This window comes from Pezoporus occidentalis, unplaced genomic scaffold, assembly GCF_034315485.1.
Source record: "Pezoporus occidentalis ecotype Australia unplaced genomic scaffold, CSIRO_AGI_Poc_V1 ctg263, whole genome shotgun sequence".
In the NCBI taxonomy this organism is placed as follows: domain Eukaryota; kingdom Metazoa; phylum Chordata; class Aves; order Psittaciformes; family Psittacidae; genus Pezoporus; species Pezoporus occidentalis.
Genome location: NW_026914534.1, coordinates 1,257,066 through 1,285,057, shown reverse-complemented (window position 1 = coordinate 1,285,057; position 27,992 = coordinate 1,257,066). Strand labels below are relative to the sequence as shown.

At 40.5% G+C, this 27,992-nt stretch overlaps 1 protein-coding gene across 7 annotated transcripts in view; it reads right to left on the bottom strand.

Annotated features, from left to right (window-relative positions):
* Nucleotides 1–746: 746 nt before the first annotated feature.
* Nucleotides 747–27,992, bottom strand: part of TCF20 (transcription factor 20) — a 128,412-nt gene continuing 101,166 nt past the window's right edge. Inside the window, exons 4-8 of one of the 7 annotated variants that reach the window (XR_009965904.1) lie at nt 15,800–15,893; nt 9,063–9,112; nt 7,472–7,552; nt 5,994–6,088; nt 747–2,053 (exon numbers count right to left, since the gene is read on the bottom strand). Coding sequence is in view for 6 of the 7 variants with exons in the window: in XM_062624201.1 (XP_062480185.1) it covers nt 6,038–6,121; nt 9,063–9,112; nt 15,800–15,893 (228 nt within the window). In the remaining variant the exon portion in view is untranslated. Of the gene's footprint in view, nt 2,054–5,988; nt 6,122–7,383; nt 7,553–9,062; nt 9,113–15,799; nt 15,894–27,992 lie in introns of those variants that run through there. The other 6 variants (XM_062624201.1, XM_062624205.1, XM_062624204.1 and 3 more) reach the window with 6 other exon arrangements.

The following is a 27,992-nucleotide window of genomic DNA, read 5'->3' as shown; positions in this document are numbered from 1 at the left end:
TTTTCTGACTACACCAGCAGTTAAATATTTTCAGCACCAATTCAGGACACATTAGTGACATTTATCACAACAGGTCTATTTCTTAATGTAGAAGGACATACTAACTCAAGTAGCTGCTACCGGGAAAGCAGTAAGCAGAAGGCTGCCCTTTCTTTCCAAATACTTATCAGTGAGAGTAGCAACTTCCAGAAATAAATAAATGCCAAATTATCTCCCAAATCTTTAAATTGATCTTTAAAAATAGAGTTAAAATAGATATCTTAATATGAGCTATCATAGATTTTATTTCTTATGTGCTGAATACCCCAAAATGGGAGCAGTTGAGCAAGCATCCAGTACATAACTTTTTAAAATAGTTCTTCTCTCCCCGCAATATCGACCCCATTCTTTTATCCAAGTCATGCTGGTTAGATCCCTCTCTCTAGTGGCTTCCCAGTAAACACCACGCTGTTTGATATCGCTAGGATATGCTGCCATCCTACGAGTGAAAGAAGGCAGTAACTTGGTGAAATACCACCAATTTCACATGAACAAAAGTCATCCAGTCATTGGCTCTTAATCTCTGAACATCAAACAATTCCTAAGCTTTAGTTTTTAAAAGCTTTTGTGGTCTTCCTCTTGCTAGGCCAGTTCAGAAGGTCATCACTGAAGGCAGAACCGATGAAGGCAAAGAAACCAAAAAGCAGCAGATAGTACTGTCTCTCTGTCCTTTGAAACAAATCAAGTTCGCGCAAAATAAAAGGAGACAAGGTTAAAATGAAGTTTATTAGTTTTTTTGGTTTTTTTAAGCTTTTTTTATATAAAACTGTTTGTGAAACAGCTATTTTATTCCCATGGCAGAGTGACCCCTGAAAGATGCACTAAACCCTTTCTTAAGGCCTTAACAAGAAAAAAAAAATAGGATTTTGTTGTAGTTCCTTACAAACCCAAATGTTTTAAAATTACATAATTTACAAAAAAAAAAACAAAAACAAAACCAAACCAAAACCAAAACAAAACCACCCCAAATACCCACACCATGTAGGCTGTTACACTGACATTCCCTCTTCCTTCCTCAGGAAAAGCAAAACGTAAATTAATAAAAGGGCCAAGTGGATTTTCTGATCAGTTTGAAGACACATTGACTCCAAGAACATTCAGACTTCCTTTCCAGCTCCCCCATCTGGCAGGTAAACTGTATCTTCCTTTCACCTGCCTTCAAGACCGAAGGCAGTGCCTTGCAATGATTTGGGAGTGCATGTTGCCATCACAAAGGGCGGACAGCCCTTCCAACTGCGTGGTACAGACATTCCCACACAAACAAGATGTACGGGATCTAGCAAGCAGCAGCCATCTCTTACTTCATGAGTCTCATGACTCAAGAGTGTTCAGATGTTTTAACAGTGTTTCTCAAAAACGATAACCTCCCTACCCTGCATACACAAGTACTGACACCCCATCACCTGCAACCACCCAAGCCTTCTTCCCAGACCCTACAATTTTTCATGCTCTTATCTGCCTTTTAAAATCGAACTGCCTTGGATGTTGTGAGAAAGCAAACAAGAGGAAGGGAGACAAGTCCTATTTGGAGTATTTCCAGTTCTGCTCTTCTTTCCCACAAAATGTTAGGCTCCATAAGCCTTGCTTTGATTTTGGACTTAATATTTACTTTAGCTACAGTTTTCTTTTTTTAATTTATATGGGGTTTTGGTAATTTTAATCAAAAGCATCAAAAGGGATATAGCGCACCTTTCATTTAAAACAAAGTCTTTCAAGACTAAAAAATAGATCTTTATATATATATATATATTTATCCCTCCCTCTTTAATTCCCCCCACCTGTTTCCTTTTTCCCCCTCCCCTTCCCACTGTCACTATGGAGATTGTGTCCATGGAAACAGCTGGTTCAGACTCCTTGGTCAGATTCTGTGATGTCCTCAGTCTTGAGTGTGATGTAAGAATTTATGAAGGAAGTGCTGGCATTGGCAGGCACGTCGAGAGGGGGCATGGCTGCACAGTGGGAGAGATTCCATTCAGTCACGAATGTCCACCGCTTTTTATCTCAACAGCCTAACCTGAAAAACAAAGTGAAACAGTAATATTGGAATGGATCCTTCCCTCTGGTTGCCAACACCCCCCTCCCCGGCTTTGGAAAAACTCACTCAGCTGCCTACCACTGCAGTAACACCGAGAGCTCTTTAGTTTTGCGGGCTGAAAACGGGTGTAAGCACCATGGTGTGCAGTTTGCAAAAGCGAATCCACGTGATAAAAAGAAAAGATAAAACTCAGTTTAGCAACCAGCAGAAAACTAAGTAAGCCCAGTTTTGGAGGAGGCCCAGGACAATCTGTGCCATTACAAAGGCATAGCACTCTTACGGAACAGCTACCTCCGGCAGCCAGAAAGGAGCTCGGTCACCTCATTCACGTTTCCTCCTCATCTTGACTATGAAAACTGGAAACACATGTCCAAATGCAATGACAGCTTCTGGGATGCCACTCCTTAGGGACTGGACCCAACTGTTTTAATGCAGATCACCAAGCTACCATCTGACACTAGTTTTCAGTGAACATGCAGCAGATAGTTAAATCAGTATCAAAATTATGCAAGTCCAGCTGCAGGAACCTAATCTGGGAAATGCCTGGATTTCACAAGCTAAAGGCAAAGCTGCAGTTAAACTAATTGTAGGGCTGGTAACATTGTTCAGTTTTTGTTATTTTAATGTTGGGGGTGTTTGCTCTAATTGCCAGATTACAGTGGTGTTGGCAGCTCCGGGAAGGACTAAGCTTGTGATGTCTTTCAAGACAAATGTGGGAGTGGTCCAAGTGTTTAGCATGCTCATTCTCCTGGCCAGAAATTCTCAGAGGTGAGAAAATGAACTTCAGGAGTTTGCTAAGTTGTTGGAGGCTCTGTTCAAAAGAGAAACTGCAGACCAAGTTAAAATTTCGTTTCTGTAAGATACCGTTGTTCCTCCTAAATCTGCACAGCCGAGAGAGCAAAGCTTGAAACAATACATTCCTTTCATCCCTTCTCCCACAGCACAAGTAAGCCCAGAAGCAATTTGCTTATTTAGTAAGGTTACTTACTTTGATATAACTTAGATAAATCCCTCCTCACCAGCTAGTGAGCTTGGGAAAAAGAAGAAAGCTCTCAACATAAGCAACGCATATGGAAAGCAGTTAACAGCATTAGAGGTGTGCCTGGGAACGAAGTAACACCCATGTTCATTCATAGCTGGCAATTAAACTCCCAGAACCCTAACTAAGTGTGATACAGAAGTCAATGCTGTTCCGATTATCAGCACACCAATTAGATTACATCCCAGCAAGCCTAACTCTTGGCTGCAAATAACTCTTCATATAGGAGTGCCGGGCTAAGAGCAAAGAGTCAGGCAAGTAAGTATGACGGGGTAAGCCATGGAGCTACAGCTAAAGAGGAGAGGGAGGTTCCTAGAGAGTTCAGGCAGCTGACCTTTGTGGTATTCATTACTGTGCAACTGTGAGCCCTCGCTGAAGGAGTGTCAAGGCTATGTTGCTCTGTCTGGCTCCTGTACAACTGCAGCTTGCCCATGCCTGGAACTGGTCCAGAGCATTAGGCACTGGCTCAGGGAGGAAACAGGCTCAACACACAGAGAGAGTCCTTCCCCGTTCCTGGACAAGATCCAGAGCACCAGACTCACTCACACAGTCACTCCTCAGATCTGGATCTGATCCAAATGCTCTAGAGGCAACTGGCTCAGGGAGAGAGAAGCAAGAGAGATAGAATACACTGACTTGCCTGGATGTTATCCAACATGCGGGATTTTCTTAACTTGCTGGGCCTAGGCGTGAACCAGGAATAAACCAACCCAATAACCTAACAGCTGAGTGCCCATTCTATCTTACACTAAGGCCAGCAGAAAGGCAGCTCTTGCACTACCAGGACTGCTACAGGATTCCCCTAAACTTGTTACCACAGCAATGCAACATTTATTCAGTTCTTTAACAAGTGAATTTTTTAGATTTACATGGGTTTTATTTTGGGATGCAAGGCCAGGTTGGAGAAATTATATTTTAAGGCACATACAGCATCAAAAAGGGGAGCCTAAATAAGATCCTCAGATAAAAACTAACTGAAGCAAAAGTGATGCCTTAGGGAAAATTCTAGAGCACACAGTGAGTAACATGGTGCAGAGATTCCGCAGTCTGCAAGGTCTTAAGCCAAAACGTTCCTATGATACATTAAAAAAGAGTTAGCACTGGAAAATAATGCAGGAAACAAAGCTGTGTAAAGGTCTCTGGGACACAGTAATGTCCACCAGTGCCTCAAAGAAATGGCCCCAAAAATCATCAAGAAAACTCCTCTAGTGTTAAACAGTTGTAACAGGCACCTTGTCTGTGAGACTATCATCCTGTTGTACCATTACGAATTACATTGCCTTTTACACTTTGAGGAAAAGGCAAAAGATTAAAAGAATCCCAGTGACCTTTACCATGGAAAGAAAAAGTTACTCAAATAATGAGCACAAAACACTGTGTGCATGGTAACTGTTCTAACAACACTCCAAAGCCAAGGAAGACTGCTGCTAAAAATGAAAAATCACAGAACACAGCAGAGCTAAACCAAGTCAGCTGTCAGTCTACAAAGTGTTTATATGACATACTGTCTTCTGCTACTGCACTAAAAAAAAACCCAGAATTCTCTGATTAATCTCTCATCCTTCACAGAAAACACCGTTAAAAGCACTTCACAATTACTTAACTTGGGAAACAGGTAAGATCTTACGGTAAGGGAGGTGCCTGGGAAGCAAGGGAATGGCAGTGAGGGTATGGAACTGTTATAATCAGCTCAGAGAACAGACATGAAACAGCACCTTCACCTGCATGATTGCAAGAGAGAGAAGCAACTAGCTTGAGTGAGAAATGTAACAGCAGTGAAATGAAGGCAAGAGACCTTCTTGGGCTGCAGTTTATGGGAAAGGGTGCCAGCAAGAGTTAATCTGAAACCAAATACTTACCTCATCTAGACCTCCCCATTGCCATCAAATGGCAATGCACTTGGTGGAAATGAAATAAGAAATCCCAACCTCATCCCATTCCCTAGGTGCTAACTCCCACCTCTGTGCTGCTCCCTCCTTGTGCCAGGATATTTGCCCAGCCACACAGTGAACCAGATTAGGGAAGTAACCCAGCTCAGTTGCTAACATGACTAAACGCAGTTTGAGACAAACTGAATTCCCCACCATACAGTTCATACATGGGCTGTATGAATGCTGTGACAAAGCAGAAGGCAGGAAAGAAGGGCAGTGGGGGAGCTGGGGCGTGAGAGCACAACAGCTGCTTTCCACAGTGGTGCCGACTTAGAGCACACACAAGCCCACGCTGGATCCACAACGAAGGAGGGTGAAGGACCAGAGTAAAGGGTACAAACTTAGAAAACTGAGGCCAATTGCGGATACAGTTCCACCTTCTACCACCCATGTCTGTTTGCGAAACACGGGAAAATGACAGTCCAAAAGGAACGTAATGGGCTCCTGACAAGATTAATGTACTTATCCCCGTATTTACATTGCCAGAAGACAGGGGATTGGAGATTACAATAATCTTGAACTCATCAGTATTCTCACATGCAAAATTTAAGATACTTTCATGAATTTATTTATACGAAAGCTTACTATTAACTACTCTGAGACTTACAGTAAAAAACCCTTCAGATCCTTATGGACATGATCGTGGCAATATGAAAAGAGATTTCTGCCAATGGTTTAGCTGAGAGAGTAATCAGGCAGTTGTAACAGCTAATAAGATTTGCCTTTCACTTCTAAACAGAAGGAATTACTGTGCAAATACAAACAAGTGCAGTCACTAGCCTGAACAGAATGGCAGCAGGAAAAAAACCCAACCAAACAAAAAACAGTTATTGCAAGTTTTCTGAATGTACACAAAAGCACCTTGATTTCTTATATATATGGGGAAGGTATTGGAGGTAAGGAGCCACAGAAGAAGGCAGGTGGAAACTGGAAACTCTCCCCAACTCACCTGTGCTTGCTTTTATTTCCATTCCCAGGAGTATACTTCCCCCCTCACCCCCGCTCCGACTGCTCTGTGCTGAGGCTGCCTTTCACCATCTTGTTCTGCAAGGAGGGAAGAGAGCAAGGAAGGAGGGGCTGACGAACCAGCAAGCCAAAAGGAGGAGGAAAAAGAAAATGAGGGAGAAAAGGAAGACAGGGGGAGGGAAAGTGAACATATAGAGAGTGAGAGAGAGAAAGAGAAGTCAGTATTGGAGCCAGACAGATTTTTCAGACAGAGTTTTCCCTGTGACAAAAGCAGGCAATTCTGAAAAAGTAAAGAGTTTGGGATAAGAAAGCTTGGTTAATTTTAAGAAACACAGAATTTAACACAAAAAGGTAGAACAAGCTGAGAAACATCACTTAAAATTGCCCCACAGATGGTTTAAAACAATCTAAGACTGCAGTGCCCCCGAAAGGTGAGGTATCCCATCCCCTTTATATCCTACTCAGTGCCTTGGCTTCCTTATCAGTTCTGTTGCACCAGCACTTGATGCGGTGCAGACACACAGCTAGTTGGATTTGTGAGAGGAAGCTAACCCTTCAAAAGATGATTAGTTTTCAGACAGCGTTTTCCCTGTGATAAAAGCTGCTATTTTGCAAAAGTAGCACATTCAGGACATGGATGGTTGAAGCATCAATGCTGACAGAAGGAAATGGGAAAGCTCACTGGGGAGTATGGGGAAAGGCAGGACCAGTCCCTCTGGACTTAGCTTACTTATGCCTGAAGTGTCAAGCGCAGTTAATGAGGCAAGAAGCACCTTTGCTCTCCAGGAGCCACTTATTATGATGAGGTGTGTTTACTGATGTGAGGCATGGACTGAAAAAGGGTAAGAGGCACTATACCAGGGGACTTACTTATTATGTTGTATTTATGAAGTTAGTTCTTCCACCCATTAACTAGAGAAGAATGAGGTATGAGACAGCTACTAATTAGCTACTAATGTTTAACTGGCATTACCTAAAAGCATGGGTTTAAATGGTCTAGTCTTTCTTCCTCTCAGTTGCTTATACCATACAAAAACCCGATGCAATTTCTTCTCCAGTCATTCTAGAGCAATAGCTTTTAACCCTCCTGTTACTGCCTTGCAACTGTCTGGAACTCCTCTTTCCAGCCACTACGATGGGAGGAGCGGGGTGACCCTACGCTCTGCCCTGCAGAAGGATCTGGAACAAACCAGCAATGATCAGTGAACTGCAGGACAAGGGCAGAGTCACAGCCAAGGCAAAGAAAAATCTGCTTGACTTCAAATAAAGGAGTCTTTACTGAGCAAAAGCCAACAAACTCCAGTGTCAAAGAAAGGCTGCTGGTGTTGAATTCCATTGCGACGCAACACAGAAAATGATCTGCAGTGGGACAGTTTTGAATGAAGTTCAAAATTTTATTGCCTCATGAAGTACTTTTATCAATTTAATTGGCAGTTTTCCCCCTCCCGCTCCCAAGATTACTTTGGAAATCGATGTGCCTGCTCAGTATCTTCTTCGGGAGGCTGGAGTCTGTCGTTTCCTTCCGAGGTTCAAGCACCATAGCTGTAAGGACATATACAGCAGCACTGACCCAAGCTAGCTATGAAAAGCTTAACACTACGTTTCCCTGCAACACTTCAGGCAATAGGCAGCAAAAATAAAACAGCCTTCAAAGGCATAACCTTCCTACTCTCTTTAGTCAAGTATCCAAATTTGCACACTTAGGTAGTTGCATTCCACAGTAAGGGGAGCTCACCCTTCCCATTTTTCCTTGGCAAGATCTGCAGGTTCATGTAGCATTAATGCATCAATTTAAGCCTGCTGCATATTTTTAACATTATTCCTCAATTGTAAAAGGAAATAAATTATGCTGTACATGATGAAAAGTAGGCCAGCTCTGGATAACAGCCTGAATGCCCCCAGAATCTTCCAGCACATTTAAATACGTGGGTATAAATACATCATACTGTGGTAGAACATTCAGAAAGGAACATGAGACTAATTCTTATATGTTCACAAAAGACAGATTAAAGATAATCTGTGAAGACAAAAAACCACCAGATGTCAGTCTAATTCTAGGCAGAGAAGAGATCTGCAGAAAAGACCTAACGAGACTAATCCCTGCTAGAAAGAAACACTATTCTTCCCTATTATCACTTACTTGCTAGCATAAGCCCTCCACACTCTTGCACAATTCCTGCTGTAAGCAACTGGTCACAAAAAACAGCCATTTTCTCCATACTCTGAACATTTAAAACTGATGGAGAGTTTTAAGCTATCCACAGCCTCTCAGAGATATATCCTCCCTTATGGGCTGGGAGGCATATTCCTAGCACTGTATCACATTGCTTATATGCACAAGAGAGTTATGTACTGTCTGCCTTGTTCCCTCTTTCCATATGGACAGAGTAACAGCAGTCCAGCTCTTAGCACCATTGTGTTGGCAGGCTTCAGGAACACTCAGTAAAGCACGGCTAAACCCTAGGCAGAAGCATCATGCTGAAAACGAGGATGGGTCTTCTGAAGAGTCAAAGATCTACAGAACAACTAAACAGCTATGTTGAAGGCTGAGTGGTAAGTCTAGTTACTACCAACAGACTAGAATCAGGTGCTTCAGGTTCATCACTATACTGGTTCATGATGTAGTCTACCTGTTTCTAGAAGCCGGTTAGAACTTTTCCATGAACCATTTTAATTCCTCCTTGCATCCATAAATCCAAGGAGAAAAACTACCACCAGTTTCCATGTAGCACTCAAAGAGAAACAGTGAGCAATATACTGATTCTCTCACAGAAGACAGGAAATGAAGCCAGGTTTTCTAAAGAGTCATTAATGATCTAAAGAACAACTGAACAGATAAGGCAAAAACTTATCTTCTTAAACTCTCCGTATTCTTCTCAAGTTGATGTTTGCCCCCAGAATATACTACAAGCACACATCACAGAAGAACAGATCTAACAGCACCTGTGACTACAGATGTATCCAGGTATAAAATTACTAATCCAAGTTTAGACACCAGAAGAGGGCAGTAAAAAAACAGACCTAATGGTTTGAATCCTAAGAGGATTCTTACCTTGTGCTTGGGGCACCTCACTGAGAAATTCTCTTCGTTTAGTAAACAATCTAAAGGAGGAGAAGAAAGCAATTTATTAGTTTTTTAATAAAACGCAACTTGAATAATACATCACATTAATCTTGCCTCACAGGTATGTATTTTTCGTCCCAAGATCTCTTGAAGGAATATTGTCTTATTAGCAGGTTCATCCCTTCTACCCCCGAAGTGTTAGCAGATAAAATTACTAAACACGCTAAGTGACAATGTTGCGTGGATTACCAAGACAAGTTCAAGCATCCCCAGTCTCCCCGATACTCTGTACAGAGTAAGAATCACAACAGCAAGTCTACAAATCCTGTATCCCAACCCCTTTCACCTATTCCAGCCTTCCTTGGTGCAGTACAAGATGTTTATCCACTCTGAACAGATAATCCCTGCTCTATACTCCATAGGCAAATTGTTGCCTTTCATGCTTATGCCACAGCCCTGCAAACATCAAGGGGAGAAGGGGCATATGTCTCTAGGTACGAGTGTTTATGGCAGTTTATTTGCAATCCCAAATCCTGGTGATCAGTTTCCACTTTGATACTAGTCTAGTAGTCAGGTCACTCATACTGCTCTTGGATCTGCTTCCGTGACTTAGATCATAGAAACTTCATATATACAAGTAAGTAGTTTAATTAATTATTTAAACCTATTAGGGACAGCAGGGTGCCTACATAGAATTGCTTATTTAGGAACAAATTAAGCAATACTATCATTTGAAGAGCATTTCTTTAGTGGCACTGCCATTGTAAAGTGCTGCTTCTCCCTGCCAGACTATGCCTCAAGCAGATGTCAAGTAGGTGGCTCCTGAAACCTCAGTGCTATGCCCACACCAGGAGCACCGCAGGCCAGTTCTCTGCCTTCCATTTGTGTCTTCAGACACCCTGTATTCAGCCTCACAGCTAAGTGAAAAAGCAGCATTCTCTGGAGAGAATCCAGCTCCCTCCTCTGGACATGCGGAACACCTCTCAACCAGCCCAAGGTTCTGACACTGTTCTTTCCAACTGTACCCATGTACCAAAGGCAAGCTGGCCAAACACTATCAGTGCATCAGTAGGACGGAGCACTATCACCTCCTCAGCACAACCAACACCACTGAGAATTCAGCAAAGTGGCTGTGACCTCCCGCCTCCTCCAACCTACCCAAATAGCTAGCAAGTGAAGAAGCACAATGGTAAATAAAATGTGCTAATTTAAAAAGCTCTTAAGTATGCAGCATAACCAGTGCTACCTGCTGTTTCAATCTGCTGGAAGAGTTTAACAGACAGCAGGAGACTACAACTAAAGCTTGAGGGAAAAGCTTTCTAGACACCCAAGCTTTGGCAGAGCATCCCTCTGCTATGAAATGCTTATGTTTCAACATGAATGCCTCTGGCCTGAATCAAAGGGAAACAGCATGCAGTGGGCTAAGATACTTGAGAGATTTTAGCAAAGGGAGTAAAACCCTTAATCCCGCCACAGATAACAATTTCAAATGTAGTATTAGCAAACAACAGGGAATAAATAAAATGTTGCCTCATTATAAGGGCTGGAATTGTACATTTAGACTGCAGCATGAATTATCACTGCATAATATAGCAATCATCGAAAATATACAGAGCAATCATCAAAAACACACAGTATGTTAGAACAGGATGGAGTTTTCTTCTTTCTTGGAACCCCATCATTGGTAATGAATGCACTTCTCCAGCTAGTACATCAGACAGGAAGACTGTACCAAGATCAGGGAGAACTGTCAGAAATCTCATACCTCATGCTTGATCTGCACTATGGAGCTCTTATTTCTTACTGAGGTTGTCATTTTTGTTGCAGATAGAAATACCAGATCCAATTAATAGCAACCTTTTTGTTTCTATTAAGGGACAACTATGGAAAATTTCATCAGCTCACTGTAGAAAATCAGCTGCATACCAATAAGGCAAAAAATTGTTCATCATTACAAAGCTGGCCTGCATTTCAGTTAGCGGTTCCAAGTACTTTATATCACAGATTACAATTCATCATGAAGTCACAAGACACACAGCTATGATCAGCTCATTGTGGCAGAAAGGGAGAAAGAGCCGAGACTTGTCCTTGTTTGTACAGATTTTTCTCCATAAAGGAGTCAGGGAAGAGCTAAAACATTTCTAATAGAAGCAATTATTCTTCTGTAAGCTTTACACTTTGTCTCACCCTGTGTTCTGCCTGCTACTCATCTTTAACAATACTTGGGAAGATGTAGGATTTCTGTTCTCTGAAAATTCATTCTATTTTCTGCTAGTCTTTTCCTAATTTACAGTCAAAAATCTTTTGTATGTGAAACTGCCTCCGATCCATGTTGTGGAGACAAGTGTGCTGCAGCAATCAGGATCTGGCTCCAGGTGGGGAAGAACAAGCAGAGGGAGAAGATATAAAATTTCAGAAAACAAAGATCCTGTTTCCATGGAGACATCCCTAGGACTAAGTTATCTTGAGACATCAGAGGCTCTTCATAAATTTGGACAGACGAAGCCAAACACAGACAATGTTAACCGCAGTCATTTCCATATAAAGATTACTTAAGTGGCACTACTGATCTTGATTTTTATGCAAATGGATAAGAGGAGTTCAGCTCCCTTGCACCCTATATTGCCAAAGACTACTTTCTATGAAAGGAGATTAAAAGGAAGGCTGAATTAGGCTATATAAAAACATCCATATGTACAAACTGGCAGCTTACAAAGCCATGTGCCTTGCATAGCAGGCAATTAGCAGCAGCGGTGCAAAACCTGGCTTCTCACCAGGGTGTGACTGGAAACCAAGGATCGGCACAGAAGCCAGAGCTCAGGGCACATCGCAGGGCCAGCCTTCTGCGCTGCAAGTAACTGAAGCTCTTTCCAGATATTTCACCCTCCAGACCCTTATTGAAAATGTAGTGCCTTTCCAACGAGGTACAGTAACTGATAGGGTACTAACTTCTAACTCACACCAGTGCAGAGGTAAAAAGACACTTCAGCTCACAACGCAACTGCCTAGCAGCACAATACGCATACTTCATCCAGCTGAGGCACGGTCACTTCCAGAGATGTTACAAACACCAGGTGTTTATGACTTGATGTACCCTAAAAAACCCTCCTGCAAGTGTTTTCTGGTATTTTTTTAAAGATACATATTCCAAAAGCCCCCTTGCAAATGTCAACACAGACTTGAGGACTCAGAAGGGATCTGTTTCAGGACCTCAATGAAGAAAGGCGGCAACACCTGCCAAAGCAGGATGGCCAACTTCAAATGAAACTACCACAGAACCCAAAGGACTTAAGAAATATTTGTATCTGATTTACTACAGAAAGACAGCAGCACTGCATAACCAGTAACAGGGGTTTATAGGTAGACAGCAGACTAAGGAAAAAGAAAAGAATGCTGATGTGCTTCTCAAGAAAGCCTACATTTTTTTGCTTGGCCACAGCCAAAACCCAATTCCTATTCCATATAGCTTATTTCTTTTATACAGATTTATTGAAAGAATGGCTATAGATTAAAACAGCTTGATTACACCCACAGATACACCCAACTGCAAACAAGGTCTTTTACTGTTGTATCATCAGGCTGAAACTTTGAATGCTGAGAATCTACTTCAAGCTGGGTTCTTTCATCTGTTTTGGTCGAAAACTGCAGCTGAAGCAGCCTAACCATTTTCTTGAGACTCTTTCTTGGGAAAAAAAAAAGTTATTCTGTCCCTATTAACCTTCTCTAGAAAGTTCTAGCATACCCTGCTTTTCAGTAGGACCTCAATTCTCAGGCATGTCCTTGTCAGCTTACCACAAAAATCAGTAAATCCAACTCTTTGAAAGGAGCAATGGGCATTTTAATCTGCACATCTTCAGGTGAGGCTTCTTAAGCTTTTAGTAGTTAGATCCTTCAAAAATTCCTCCAAATATACTTTTGTTTGGGGGTAAGCAGGTCTTTCCTGTAAATGAACCTCTGGCCTCAGACTTAGGCACCTGACCCTAAAGCACTGCAGCTGTTGGGGGACATTGCTAAGGCTAAGACAGGCAGAAGTGAGAAAGTCAGTCTGGAACTGGAAAAAGAGTGGAGGCTAGCAGGATGGGGAGACCAGTACTACTAGAAGTTAGGAGCAGGGAATTAAGGATGAGTGCGCCAGCAAGATTCAGCCAGAAGACTGGAGCCTAAGAACTAGTGGGATAAGGCACAGAATGGTGAATCATAGGAGATCAAGGGCAATATACAAGAACAAACAGGGAGTATCAGGGTTAAGTGTGAAAAATGGCTAAGTTAGGAACACCAAACAGGAATAAGAAGCCCAGAGAGGAAAAAAAGTCAAGAGCTAGAAGCAAGAAAGGAGAGGAGTAGGTGATGCAAGAGCAGAGAGGACACCAGAATGACAGCTAGAAATCTGGGCAAAGGAAAAGTTAGAACGGAGTAGGGAGAACTGTGTCTTACAAAAGAGACTGGAATAAGGAATTTGAGAAGAGGAACCTGAGACCAACTAGATAAAGAGCTTGTGGCTGGTATAAAGAGCCAGACTGGAGAAAGTATCAGACACATCCAGACTGAAGACGAAGAAACAAAAAGGAAGATGTAAAAAGAAACAAAGAGAAGTTTTTGTTCTCATTAAAACCTACTCTTCCTGGAGCAAAACCAGAGATTTACCAGTTTTACCAACTCTTTTCCTATTAAGTATGTTTGCGAATCTCCTAGTTCAAGTATCCCATCTCCATGCAGCTCTTGCAATTTATTACTGCCGTATTACTCAAAGGAGGAAAACTAGCTTGGAATGGTGCACTCTGACAGATGGCCACATGACAACATGATGTCTCATAACAAAATTACAAGAAAATGAAGTAAGCACAGCCTTGGAACTTGAACACAAAAAGCTACTCTAAAAAAAACCAAAACCTCAGAGGCTGCAAAGTCAAGACAAATGGAAGGAAAAGCCAAATTAACGTAGCCCTCTTCTACATACTATAGGTAGACATATTATATTACATTTAATATGATGCAAATAGTATGATTATGTACTATTTCTTGCAGAGGACACTGCCTCTTCGTGCATGACAGAACTACTCTTGGGAATCAGTCATGATTGTTCAAGTATATTTGTCACCTGGAGGATCCTACTGCATTTGCTGAAGTGGAGTAGAGTTAATGAGGAAGGTCTATCTGAAGAAAAAGGACAGTATCTTAATTTTGATACCTGTATTTATAACATGGAAAATGCAACATACTGTATCGAGTAACAAGAATTCATATTAAGTACCCCAAACTATTGGGAACATTCCCTACCATTTTTTTCATGGTATTATAACAGGTAGGTCACAAACCAGAAACAAATTACTAAACACAATATGAATGCAAATCTGACGATTCTGTCTCTCAAATGTATGAACAAAAAGGTTGTTGATGTTCATAAAACTCTTAGGGGCATGACATAGATGAGCGTCACAGAAAATTTCACAGTTCTACTTTCAGAACTGAGATGGACTTATACACAGCAAGTAAAATACAAAATCAGGGAGGACAATGTATGTTCATGAATGAGTACTCTTCCATCCCACAGGCTGAAGTAGGGCCTTATGGAAAAAGATGCCAGTCTTTGATTAGGTAATTACTGTTTTATAAGGTACGTTCATAAGAGACCAAAATCACACTTACATGGGCACCCTTATTTGTGGCATTTTTTGAGCATGTGATTTTTGCAACCCAAATAATATTTAACAACTTATTGCATGTAAAACCAAGCATTCTCTACGTGGTACTAATAGCACTCCACTGCAATACTAATTTAATGAAAAACATTACTATTAGAATAAAATAAGGTGCTCCAACAGGGTGGGACTTCAAGTGAGAGGTGCGATGCAGTCATTCAGAAATGAGCATACCTACTTCAAATACTGTAAACACTTGGAAAACAGCATAAACAGCATAAAATAGCTGGTGTAACAAGTGGGCTGCTGTGGAATTGGGATAACAAACAGGAAGCTTGTGATTGTTTGCCAGTCTAGAGTTGTAATCTTGAATCTTTACTGCTTGCTATCAAACTACGTACTGTATGAAAGAAGTGAGTTACAGAGGACTGGAACAGTGGGATATTATTCATTCTAAGCTGGGTTTTGTTTTTTTTTTTAACCCAAGAATAAAGTTTATCTCTATTGAACCACTTTCACTATTGTACACAAAACGACAGCTCACAAACCCAGGCTAGGGAGAATACCATCCAAACCATTAGCTTGTTCAATGACAAAAACTGGACCTACTGAAGAGACTGGCTGAAATGCTTCTAAGGAGGGAGAAAGAAGGCTGTGCTGCAAGTGGTACTGATGATCCTACAAACCCTTTGCACTTGAAATCATTACTATGACTATCCAAAGGACTGTAAACCTGAAAGAGCAGACACCTTTCTGGTCACTTGCACCCTTTTAACAAAGGGTTTCTAATTTTTGCAAGAGAAGAGTGGTCAGTTGTCATATTCTAGCCAAATATGAGTCATTGTAACTACATTCCCCCAAACCAGGCTTCTTCCTGCGCTTTCAGGTAGATTCTTTTTCATTACAAGTTCCACCTTGTCCCAGGGTGTTATTTATCTGATGCCATTTCTCACCATTTATATTACTGAATCTTCATGGCAGGTGAAAAACAGAGAGGGAATAAAATTGTAAAGTACCTGAGAATTATTTTGTGTCCTGTGGTCTTGAATAAACATGAAATACAGTTGGCATGCCATTTGTTCTTACCTGCATCGATGGCACATGGGTAATGGTATCGGAAGGAGCAGCCTTTGATGTAGCAGCCTAAGGTGGCTCCCGATTCCTGGCAATGGGAACATTTCTGAAAGGGAAACCAAGAAATGGCAATGAAGACTGCAACCAACTTTCCACATATCTTTCCAGGTATTTTTCTGGGAATTTTAGTTAACCCCACCCCAGGACAAATTTCTCAAGTATCACAATGTTAGAACTGTATCTTTAGACACCACATGACTAAAGGCATTTTGAATAGGCAATAATATAAGCTCTTTTAAACAAAAAACTTTTCAGGTGTACTAACCAGGCAAGAGATACCAAACCTTCAAACCAACCATTAAGAACTCAAAACACTTTCTCAAATCTATTTCTCTGGCCCATGTTTTAGTACCTGACAATGACATCAGTGTTAAAATTGGAAAAGAGCTTTTTTTGAATCTACAGCAGCTTTAAAATGAGAATTAGCATGACAAAGAATGATTTAGGAGACACCATTAGTGTAAAAGTAATTTGGTTACATCATTTTCATTATCACTAAGCAGCCCAAAAAGATCAAGGCTAAGTTGAACACCTTTTCAGAGGTGATTAAAAAAGGTTTATCTGGAGCAGGAGAAGATGCCATCAAGGAGAAAATAGCTCATCATCACAGAAATGGCACATCTCCAAAAGAAACGCCTGCAGTACTAGGAAGATGCTCATACATTTATTGTCAAAGTAGTTAAGACTCATCTGATGTCCACGTTCAATTTTCATTACTTAAATCCCATTATCTCAACTGGTCAATGATGTATTTAACAGTGAGATGTGAATGCAGCAGAATGAAAGCCACTCACCCATTTACTTCATCCTGAATGACTTAAGGAATGACCTATGGAAGTTGGCCTATACTGCATCTCATTTAGACAGCAATTTTATTTCTTGAAGGTATACACTAAGTGATTTTCATTAACTAATCTAAGATTCTGATGAAAACTGATTTCTGACAGGTTGACATTTTTCTCTTCTAAAAAGCAAAGAAGCCACATCTGGTAGAATGCACCAAAGGCTAAGAGACTGCTATTATTTAAAAATTAAAATGCAAATAGACTATTATGAGGAAAAAAAAAAAGATGACCTACAGTAACTTTAGAGTCACACACAGAAATTTTGGTTGTGCTGATAAACACAACTAACAACACAAATAAGGCCTTGTATAGCTGATACAATTCACCTTGAATTCAGGCTAAGAGACACTGCCTTCGGTCACTGACTGCGCACAGATAGATGATGACATGATCTAAACCCTCTTTTTCCTATTGGGAAAGCTAGTACCAAACTCTGTGTGCAGTATTAACACAATCAGCAAGTGACACCTGTACGGCACACAGAATATATGTGCTCAAACCAGCAGTGGCACTGGACAAACCATGGTCTTTTACCATACAGGGAGATGGCCACATCATGCTAGACGTGATAAGAGCCACAGCGAAGATCCTCCCTCTGCACAGTAATCAGGGCTTTGATTACACTATTTAAAAAACCACTGAGAATATCTGACAGTTACTGCTTTTCCTACTCTTCTATGCTATGCAGAGATGACTACAGTTTGTATTTAAATGACTGAATGAGGATGAAAGCAAAACTAGCTCCAGCCATAAACCAGGTGGCCTCCTTCAAATCAAAGCAGATGCAGCTAACAGGAAAGCTTGTGAGACATCAGTTCTCATGACACCTACAACTGCAGCCTTGAATACTGCCTTCTCTTTCTGGTTATGCCAAAGCATTGAGAGCCTGACTTCCAGTGCTCCCTACTTAAACTGCGTCCATCTTCTAAGCAGAGAACGTGTATCATGACAAACTACTGCAGTATTCATGATGTAAGGAAAGTGTCCCTGAGGTCTAGAAAGGGACACTCAAGCAGCTTACTCTTGCCTATCAGAATATGAATGCTAGTTTCCAAAGATACAAAACGCCATCTAAACCAATATTTTAATGTAAACCAAAATGTCTGGACCCCTAGCCAAACTGCAATGTAATTCTCTTTCTCATGGGAGTAAAACTAAGTTTCATGTGTAGAAAAGTATCTCTTCCTGGCTATGAAGTCAACCCTGGAAGAATATTATGTACTGGCAATAGTCTTAGATTCACCTATGGCAAATATTCATAAAGTGCAGCTTGAGCAGTTCTGAACCAAAGCTCTTTACCCATACACTTTATTCTTTTAGATGTGGCTGACTGAGATTAATTATTCCAACAGGACAGAACCCAAATTGTCTATTCTTTTTGAAGACAGATATGAATTTCTAGGTTTATTTCTCAGAGGCATTCTGTCCTCCCCATTTTATCTAGTCTTTGAAGTACCATCACACTGTAGCAACAGAAGAGGCCATTCTTCCCAGGAACACTGTGTCCTGTGCAGAGAAGTCAGTATGAGCATACAAAATACAGCAGCAGAGATTAAACTGCAGCTGTGTGAAATATTTCTTAACACTGAAAAGGCATGTTTTAGAAGAGCGTTCGGTGTGATATAGCTGAAAACAAGACGACAAAATTTTTGATACTTTTCCAAATGTTAATTTAGTTTTTGAACTTACTCTTTGCTCAGTCTAGCATGGTTCATCTTGCTGTTCTGAAACTTGAAACAGAAACACGACGGGCATTTTGAACAATTTCAAATATGCCTATGGGGCTCAGCTGAGAATGGGTACCAAATACTTTCAAATCGGTTGTAGTTAGGGCTGATTAGACAGTAAAAGGGGGTAGTTAAGATGCCAGAGATTAAGCATCAAGCCTTCATTTCCCTTTTTTTAGCTTGCCAGACCAACCAGATTATTACCAAGGTTACCTGCAGCTACGCCCACAACAGCAATTCCCCAGCGACTACTACACCATTGACTGCTCAAGGCAGAGATCATCTGCTGCTGCTGGCTCCCCTGCTGCTGAACAAGTCTCCATTCTGGCAGATGCTTCTGCTTTTCACAAGTCACTGACAGTCTAATGGCCCCATTTCTTCTACCTCCTGGGACCCGCGACCATCTGCTTCTTTCAGGGGAAGCTGGGGGAACCACATACACAATAACTACTCTCTTCTTTCGAGTTCTTCCTTCTTGACACAGTACAGTGACTGAACAAAGCAGACACGCTACAAAGCTGCATGGTTCTAAACCAACTCACGAGTCTACCATTAAATCTTTGAAAGAGACTATCACCAAGTAATGCCACATGGTTTCCAAATATACCCAGGTGTTTCTAGAAAGACAGAATAAAGTGATTAAAAAATGTCTGGATGGTCTCAGTCTGCTTTTGCAAGACATCACTGTTGTGCTTTAAAAGATAAAACTATGCACAGATCCTGCTGGTACTTTCTATGGCTTTGGTTAGAACCCTTATCTTACGCATTTATGTTTCAAAACAAAACAGAAATCACACCACAATTAGAAAACATTCTAAAGACAAAATGAAATCGTGGAACTTCGTACAGGAAATGTGTGAATTGGGCTTAATGACCGCTAATTGTTCTCTTCAATCCATGAGCAAATTTTCACGCAAACTCCACCGTCCTGCAGCCATTCACCAGCAGATGGTAGCAGCCTGCTTGTCACTTGTAAAGGAATTATAGCATTCTTAGCCAGGGAAACAGCACTCGGGCTCTCATGGGAAGAGAAATTCCTTTTGCTCAGTAAGCAGCCTGCTTAACTTCCCCTGTTAAGAGCTGAAGGCTGGTACTTGGAGTGTGCTCCCAATGGGATGTGCCAATGGACAGTAATCATTGCCAGGCATCTAATCAACTCCTGGCTTAAATTAAAAAAAGAGGAAAAAAAAAAGGAAAGAAAAAAAGTAGGGGTGGGGGAAAAGACTATACAGCAGAGATTGATTCAGAGGTCCTATCTCCACAATTCATCTCTGGCCACAAGGCACATATATCTCACTTAGAATAGGCTGGAGAGACTGAAAAGTGCCATTTAGAAGAGACACTCCATCCCTTGAACTAAATTATCAATAGCATTAAAGCCACATACATTGTCTCTACCTCTCCACGCTATTAGCAGCCCATTTCTTCCTTGCAACAGCTCATCATTCTCTGTCTACCAAAACGAAGTAACACCCAACCTGGAGGCGTGAACAGTTGGGGGAGAGCTACCACAGCGACAGCAGAGCTGCTCCGATTCATTCCAAATGCTAAACCATCCACTAGTTCTATTTCTTTTGCTTCAAGGTTGTGTTTTGTTTTTTTTTTCCCCTGCCATTTGTATTCCTTTATTTCTACAGGAGTAAACTCTGCGGAAAGCACACTGCTCTAAATGTAATAAACAGAGGTGTGGATTTTGGGTTTGGGGCTTTTTTTTTTTTGCCTCTCTCAGATTTGTATCCAGCTCCACCTAGGTGTTGTAACACAAATGTCCTGAGCTACCCACCTTCCTCCCCCCTGTCAAGCACAAGCTCTCATACTGATGAAAAGAAGTGCTCCAAGTTGCTCATGTAAAATACACACACCTTAACTTTCCTCTTCGGCTGTACATTGACAAGAGATGATGCCTGTGTAGGTGTACTGGAATCCCACAGTGGACAGGGTTTTGCTGGTGGGAGGATGGGAGTTGCCAAACTAGCCCTTCTGACATATTCTGGGTAGCAGCAGGATCAGTTGATGAGAAGCAGAAATTAACTCCTTCTGCCTAACAGCAATATAAGGTGTTTTCAGATCATTCCTCCACTATCTTTTTGGTGGAACAACTACAAAAGCAGTTTAAGCAAGGACATTCATGACAGATGCAACTGTATCATATTTTCTACATGTCTATAATCTGAAGAGTCTTTTAATGCTGACCGGTTGCTTTTTCCAGCTTACTCACCTACACCCCACACTCAGGCCTCATTCTAACTTCCTCTCTTCCAAGCACCGGTTTTTCTTTTGCTTTATGTTTTCTTCCCTTTTCCCTTTCTTCACTTTCTAGGCACTTCCTTGGTTTTCCCCTTCTTGCATACCAGTGTCAAGAATGCACAAACAGAATAAAATGGAAAGCAACTACTAAAGGTTACTAAAAAAAGGCAAGCAAAAATGAAATACATGTGGCATTAATTACACAGGTACAAGTCTTCACTTCACATGTTATATGCATTTTTCATATGCTCTCCTTCATCTGTTTAAATTATAAGCTTTTAGGAAAATAATTGCTTCTGCATAATTGCACTGCACAAATGCAGATGTAAGATAATGAGGATTTCAGAGTCAGCTGCAATATTAGGAAGGAGGGCCTTCTGACTATTTCTGGTTAAGCACTTGGCAGGCTATGCAGAGGCTCAGCTTTAATATCCAGGCGAAAGGGCAACAGAAGCAGCAGGCAGCCGCATTCTCTTTCCTGGAAAGCGGGATGCAGAGACAGCTTACTCCAACTAGCTACAAGGAAAGCTAAACCCAAGAACATTTGGACTGTTTGCTACAGGAGAAAAGGATAAGTGATTCTTTTGGAAGACTGCTGCAGAAAGGGACTGAGACGAACAAGAGCAGGGTGAGCAGACATTTTTAGGAAGCAGGAGAGGAAAACAGCACTGCTGCTCTGATATGCAGATACTGGTTAATGAAAAAATTTGCTTATGTGACTGGGGCTACAGATAACAATCAGTCCTGAAGGATACAGAATTATTAGTTTCCATTTCCTGTCAAACAATTAAAGTTCTCCAAAAAACAGGCACAGAATACCAGAGAAAAACACAAACACCACAATTAAAAAGATAAAAATCCTTTAAACTTGATTATAAGGGATCTCTTGCCAACAATGATATACTCCTGCAGCAAGCAAATAATAATAAAAGGAAAATAGTCACTGAAGTAAAATTGGGCAGCTATCTTCAAGCTAAGAAACTAAGGATGAATTTAGACTCCAAGATTTCAGCAAACAGACAAATCAATGATTTGGAAGATGCTACACTAATAAAGCTGCATTAGGAACCACAGTAAAAAGTCAGAACTGCAGTGCTGCACAGGCTGCTGAAGCACAAAAGGGAAGCTGCAGCTCAAAATGGATGTCATGGAAAAAAAATAAAAACCCACAAGAACTGAAAAATGTCTTAAAAAAGGAAAATGTGATTCAATACACACAAAACTGATTAAAGTACAACAGAAGCACTTGAAATGAAAAACAGAGCATTCTATTTCCCTCGACTTGAAAGAAAAAGAGAAAATAGTAAGAACAGAAATAAATTGCTTGTTTTGACAAGGAACGGGTTGCCAGCAGAAATTTCTAAGTTCTTATGCAGACATGTAAGCTATGCACCTGTACTTATAGAGACCCTCAAAGAGGGGGGTGAACAGTAAGGTGTGAAAACTTGTGAAGTTTGTGAAATTATCCAAGGTAAGTCAGATCTCACACTGGTGGCAAACAGCTGCAAAAACATCTCCCAACCCTGGATAACAGCATGATAAAATGGAGATAAAAATTAACGTTGTTAAGTGCAAGGTGATACACATGGGGGAAAGATTTCTACCTAAGCATACACACAATGATGGATTCTAAATTAACTTTTATTAATCATGGGAAGGTATCAGTAGTCATCCTGGACAAAACCATCATGCAGTCCCTGCAACCGCAGAAACAAGACAGCCAGAACCTAAGAAGTTATTAGGAAAACAAATCAATAATGAAACCCAAATCTTCATTATGTTTATCTGTTACTGTTGTAGCAGCACCCTGATGTCTTTATATGGTGTGTGGTTCTGGTCACCCTATTAATAAAGGATCACAGATCAGGAAAAAAAACCAAACACACTGCAGAAATAACATGAAGAGCTTCCACATGAGAAAAAAAATAAGTATTTTGGAAAAGAGGTAACGGAAGGGGGACTGAGATCTACAAAATCAAATATAGTGGGCATTCTTGGCCGTTTCCAAGAAGGAAGGGTAAATAACAAGTTTAAATCTATGATAAATCAGCTTCCAGTTTTTTTTTTTCTTTTTCCCTCCACACAACAAATAATTAAACTACAAAAGTCACTGCCAAAAAACACTGCACTGGCAAAAAGACAAGCAAGTTCAAAACCAGATGAGACAAATTCATCAAGGATAGGTATGCCACTGCCAGTTAAACACAGTGATGCAAAAGAGACTACTCTAAAGCTGTGATTGCCGAAAGGAGGGAGAAAACATGAAAGTAGCACTCTGTACATGCCTGGTTTACTATGCATCTCCAAAGATAAGTGCTCCTGGCCACTGCTGGCGGCAGGACACCACAACAAAACATACTTTTGCACCTGCCTGGAACGGCAGTTGTTTTGTAGACCAAGATAATTTGATTGTGAAATTCCTCAGTGAACAACAAAAACCACCCCATGATTAGTAAAAACTATGTACGCACCCAGAAATTACAGTGTCAGGTTACAAGTTTTTAAGCCTCTTCAGTCTACCTCCAGAACAGGAAGGCTGAGCTGAACTGTAACACCATATCAAAGCGCTGAAATCTGATCTAAGCAATAAATTCATGTTCACTACTCCATACAAGCTTAAGTGTTTCACTCACTTGGTGAAGTGATCAAAGGCTTAAATGTGTATGAACATACTCTAGGAGACGAGACTTGGTGAAAAGCTGAAAAAGTCATAGAAGATGATGAACCATTCCTGCCTCTTGCACAACGGAAGGAGAAAAAAACCTGAATAAGGACCAAGCATATCTGAAACAGATTATAGGTTTGCTACTTCACACGTAAACTGATGTTAACTAAAACCTATTTAGCAAAATTAACTAAAACCAGAAACTATAAATGGTCATAAAAAAGCATGTTTAATTTCAAATTAAGCAGGCTAATGAGTACACACCATTGCAGCAATTTCATATTTTCAAAAGGATGTTAAAGTAATACACAGACTACCAAGTCCAAGACAAGAAATGTGTAAATCTTCTTTCTTTTGATGACAAAGAGCCACCCTGAATGAGAGAAATGTTTCAGACAACCACACAGATGTATATGGATTTGAATTTGCTAAAGTATGAAAGTCTAGCAAAAAAAAAAATTACACAATTTATGTTATCTTGGCCATTCATTTGGAGAATTAAATGTGCAACAGTAACTGCAATTTAGCTACCAAAAGGTCTGAAAGATAAAAGAAGAGGTAAAAGAAAATCAAATTTTCCAGCAGTGATTATGTGATAAGGACATACAGAGTTGTGGGAACAGCAGAGTCAACAAGAGAGAGCATTTGGGTTTTGTGCCAGTACTAGGTTTCTTTCCTGACCACCTTAGGTACCGATTATACAGAAAATATCCAAATATATAGCGAATTTCCATTTAGCACAAGGTCTACCAAGCGTGGTGTAAAACAATAGCATGTGGTTGCCTTAAAACAAAGCAAATCACTGCTATAAGGGAAGAGGGTTTGGATAAATTAGATAATTACCAAGAGCTCCTCCCTGTAAAGCAAAATCTTTGAATATCAATGATTACACTGACAAAAAAAGGATAAAACTGACATAAACAAGTAAATCCAAACAATTCCAGGAATTTGCTTTCAAGAAGCAAACTGCATGATGGAACCAGTTTTTTCTCTGGTCAAAGAAAAAAAAGATGGCACTATCTCCTCAAAGAAAGTAAAGGTCTACTTCATTAAGGACACAATCACTATGTTATTAGTGGCAGTGGATTCAACAGAAGTAAAACCTTTGTAAAGGCTTAAAAAAAAGGGCAAAATTGAACAGTAAATGTAAGAGATTCTTACAAGATACTAAATACCCATGCAACCTAGCAGGAAAAAGGGTGCAGCATAAATCCACCCAGCCAACAACTCAAAGACTTGTAACACTGAATAGAAATAAACCATTTGTCATTATTTGTAGTAATCTGTGCAAGCCCTCGTCATAAACAGAACCCCACTGTGCAAGACACTTCGGTAATACAGAACAAAGCACTGGTGGATGCAAAGGGATGAAACAGGAATAGTGGGACTGAGCCAGCAGCATTAGGCAGAGTCCATCACAGCAGCAGCCTAACCATATCCAATCGTCCAGCAGAAATCCCAGACAAGAAAGGCTTTGAAGAAATGCGTGAAGGAAAACAAAGGTAAACATGCAGGGTGTTGAAAGTGAGGCATTTCATTTAGGAAATTAGCCAGGATGCACTGAGGGGAAGCAGATCATAAGTTCCTGAAACTGAAAGAAGAAAAAGCAGCAGGATGAAGGCACATAAAATAATTATGAGTAACTTATGTCTGAGCATAAGAAAAGAGGAAGTCAGCAGATGAATGTGAAAGAAGCAGGCATTTGAAAATGATAGTTTTAAAAAAAATGCTTGTAACAGCATTCCAAATGGACGGTTTCTCATTAATACAAACATCAATTCTGAAATTAGTCTAAAGAGCTGCTCCTATTGCACAACCAAACGATAGCCCACTGCAAGCAAGGACAAGTGAAAAAAGTACAATGCTAATCTTACTAGAAAGTTATCAACTAGAGAAAAGGTAGCAAATAAATATACCACTGAATACTGTTAAAAAGAGAAGGATGAGAAGACAACAGATCCTCCAGAAGGCTGCTGAAGCAATAGCTAGCAGCAGAGCTGTAAGAAGTAGCAAATTGCACACAAGTATTCCTGAGGTCACTGGTGGCGGTTGCTACAACCCAGGAAAAGAAGCCAAAGATGAGCAACAGCAGATGAGATTAATCCAAGAGGTAAAGGTGCAGTGCTTGCAGAAAGAGAAATGCTTGAGAGTCAGTACAACACTCTTTAGTGATAAGCTGTCAAGTAACACACCAGTGTTAAAAAGAAAATTGGAAAGAAGATAGAAGCTCATGAACTACTGCAATAAATAATCACAGCTGAGGAAAACTAAACAAATCAGTAACACACATTGATGAAATTATCTCATATACAAAGGAGGTGCTGTACGTAAAATAACATTTGCTGGCCAAAAATCTGAACGGGTTTAAAGAGGAATATGTTCTTGTACTATTCAATAATCATCAGGGAAAAAACCTATAAACTATAATGACATATGTGCTGCCTAAACTGCCCATTACAATAATAGCTACTTCTCATGAATTCTAAACTGAATTTATTCAAAAATATCTAGGGTCAGGAGGCTTGCCAGAGACACATGACCCAGGAAAACTTCGTATGAGCTAGCAGCAGTTTAGAAGCAGCAGCAAATATAAATAGCAGCAGAAGTCCAAGGCCGGATGGCACTCCAGCTGGATATTACAAAGCCGCTGAGGCAGTGTCAGTAGTTTCCTTTAAGGACAGACTTAATGTTGTTCTCGTGGGGGAAGAACTTCCTCTGACAAAGGATTAAGGAGCTGTCTGGTTCCCTGAAGGGAAAATACTTCACAAAGATCTCTTGGGCTCAGAACACTGCTGAATCATGGTAAAAGCAGTAATATCTACCTATTTGCAAGCCAGATCTTCAGTTTTTATAAATCGAGATCAATCTACACTAATATAAAAAGGACTGCTATAAGCCATAGACAACTACAAACAAGTCACCGTTCAAGATCAAAGAGAAATTTCAATCTTCTTTCCACCTGAGGCAGAAACTGAAGGATACAGGCATTTTTGTTTTGTTTTTCATTTATTTTACACAGACACACCCCTCTTCTAACTTCCTATTCCTCCACCTTCTGGAGGCTGTAGCCTGAAGAGCGTAAGTCAGCAGTAAAGTCTTTGTTAGACAGCTTCAGAGACTCAGAACAGAAAATTCTTCTTCTGGCACTGCTGCTGAAGCTAATTTGTCCAGAAAACTGAATTTATTGGTAACTACCCACTTACCCCGGGAACTGCCTCTGAAGATTTCTGCTTAGAGTAATAGTACTATGTGGTACCACTAAAGAATCCTTATTCTCCCCAATGATAACGTGTGACACTTCAAAGGAGGAATAATTAAAGTAAAGCATAGTAGTTAAGACTGCACTAAACCCTCGTAGAATAGTTTTATGTACCTATAACATGCATATTGGATTTTTTTCTGATATAACGTGAACAATTTTCCGATACCTAGGAAAATAAACCAACCCGCTTGTTTTGCTGGAAAGCATCAGTTATGCACTGTGTCACTTCTGAAATTTTAGTGATAAAATTTAGCTTGAAGGGTTATTCTCCCAGAAAACACCTAGCAAACTTAATAATGAATGTACATATGGTACCAGTACATTCAAGTTAGGGTCTTCAGCGTTTTAGCTTTCTACCAGAAAGGAAAAAGCCAACATCAGATGAACACCTTATGTGGACCTGACTCTAAATGATACATGAACGAACTTTAACTTAGCTTCCTCCCATTATATCTACTCAATTAAAACAGGCAACCTTGTATCAGCTCCTTCATCTTCTCATTGAAGAAGATCTGATAATTTAAAAGCATACTGTACTTTCAATTTTCAAAGCACCCTACAAATTTGTCTTAATGGTCACAAAATAAGTGGCTTTAACACCTATTTTACAGATTAACTGTCTTGTCAAAGGCCAGAGGAAATTTTTGATAGCTCAGACACAAAAATCTGAAGAGTTCACAGCTCTCAAACCTGAGCTCAAGCACATGAAGTTGCCTTTCCCTCCCATTCCCACCCCTTCCTTTTTCCCCGCTTTCCCCCTGCTTTTAAGTTTCCCACTGAGCAGCAGCATCCTTCAGACAAAGTCCCCATTTCAAGAGATTCATGACAGGACACCCTCCTCCTTCTTTCCATTCCTTAGTAGTAAGTCTTTTATGAAGATGGACAGTCTCCTTTAATCATCAATAACTTTCTGAAACTTAGCAAGCGTGAGCTCTCAGTAAGAATAAAGGAGTCAGAGGTGCAAGAAAAGCTGCAATTAACAGCAGTATAGTGCAAAGTACCCAACAACCCCACATTTTGTGAAATGATTACCCATGAGAAAAACACAGAGCTAAGAACTAAGGGAGCTAAGCATAAATCAAAAGAATATCAAATGGAAGGAGCTAGAAACATAAAAAAGAAATCATTAGCAAGCGAAGACTGCACAACCAGTTTTTAACATCAAACTTTTGTATTTCCTCAAACGGAAAGCTTAAGACAGAAAAATAGCTAGTTGACGTAAGACATAAGTGTGTTTATGCTACAATCGGTTGTGCAACCAGACCTCATCAAGACAAACACACAATTTTTACCACTAGCAGCTCAGGTACTGACAAAGAGCCCAGCTGCAGCACACAGAGCCCTGGGTGGGCTTTGCCACTCTGAAGTCTCTGTGTGTTGAACAGGGGTGGTATTTTAT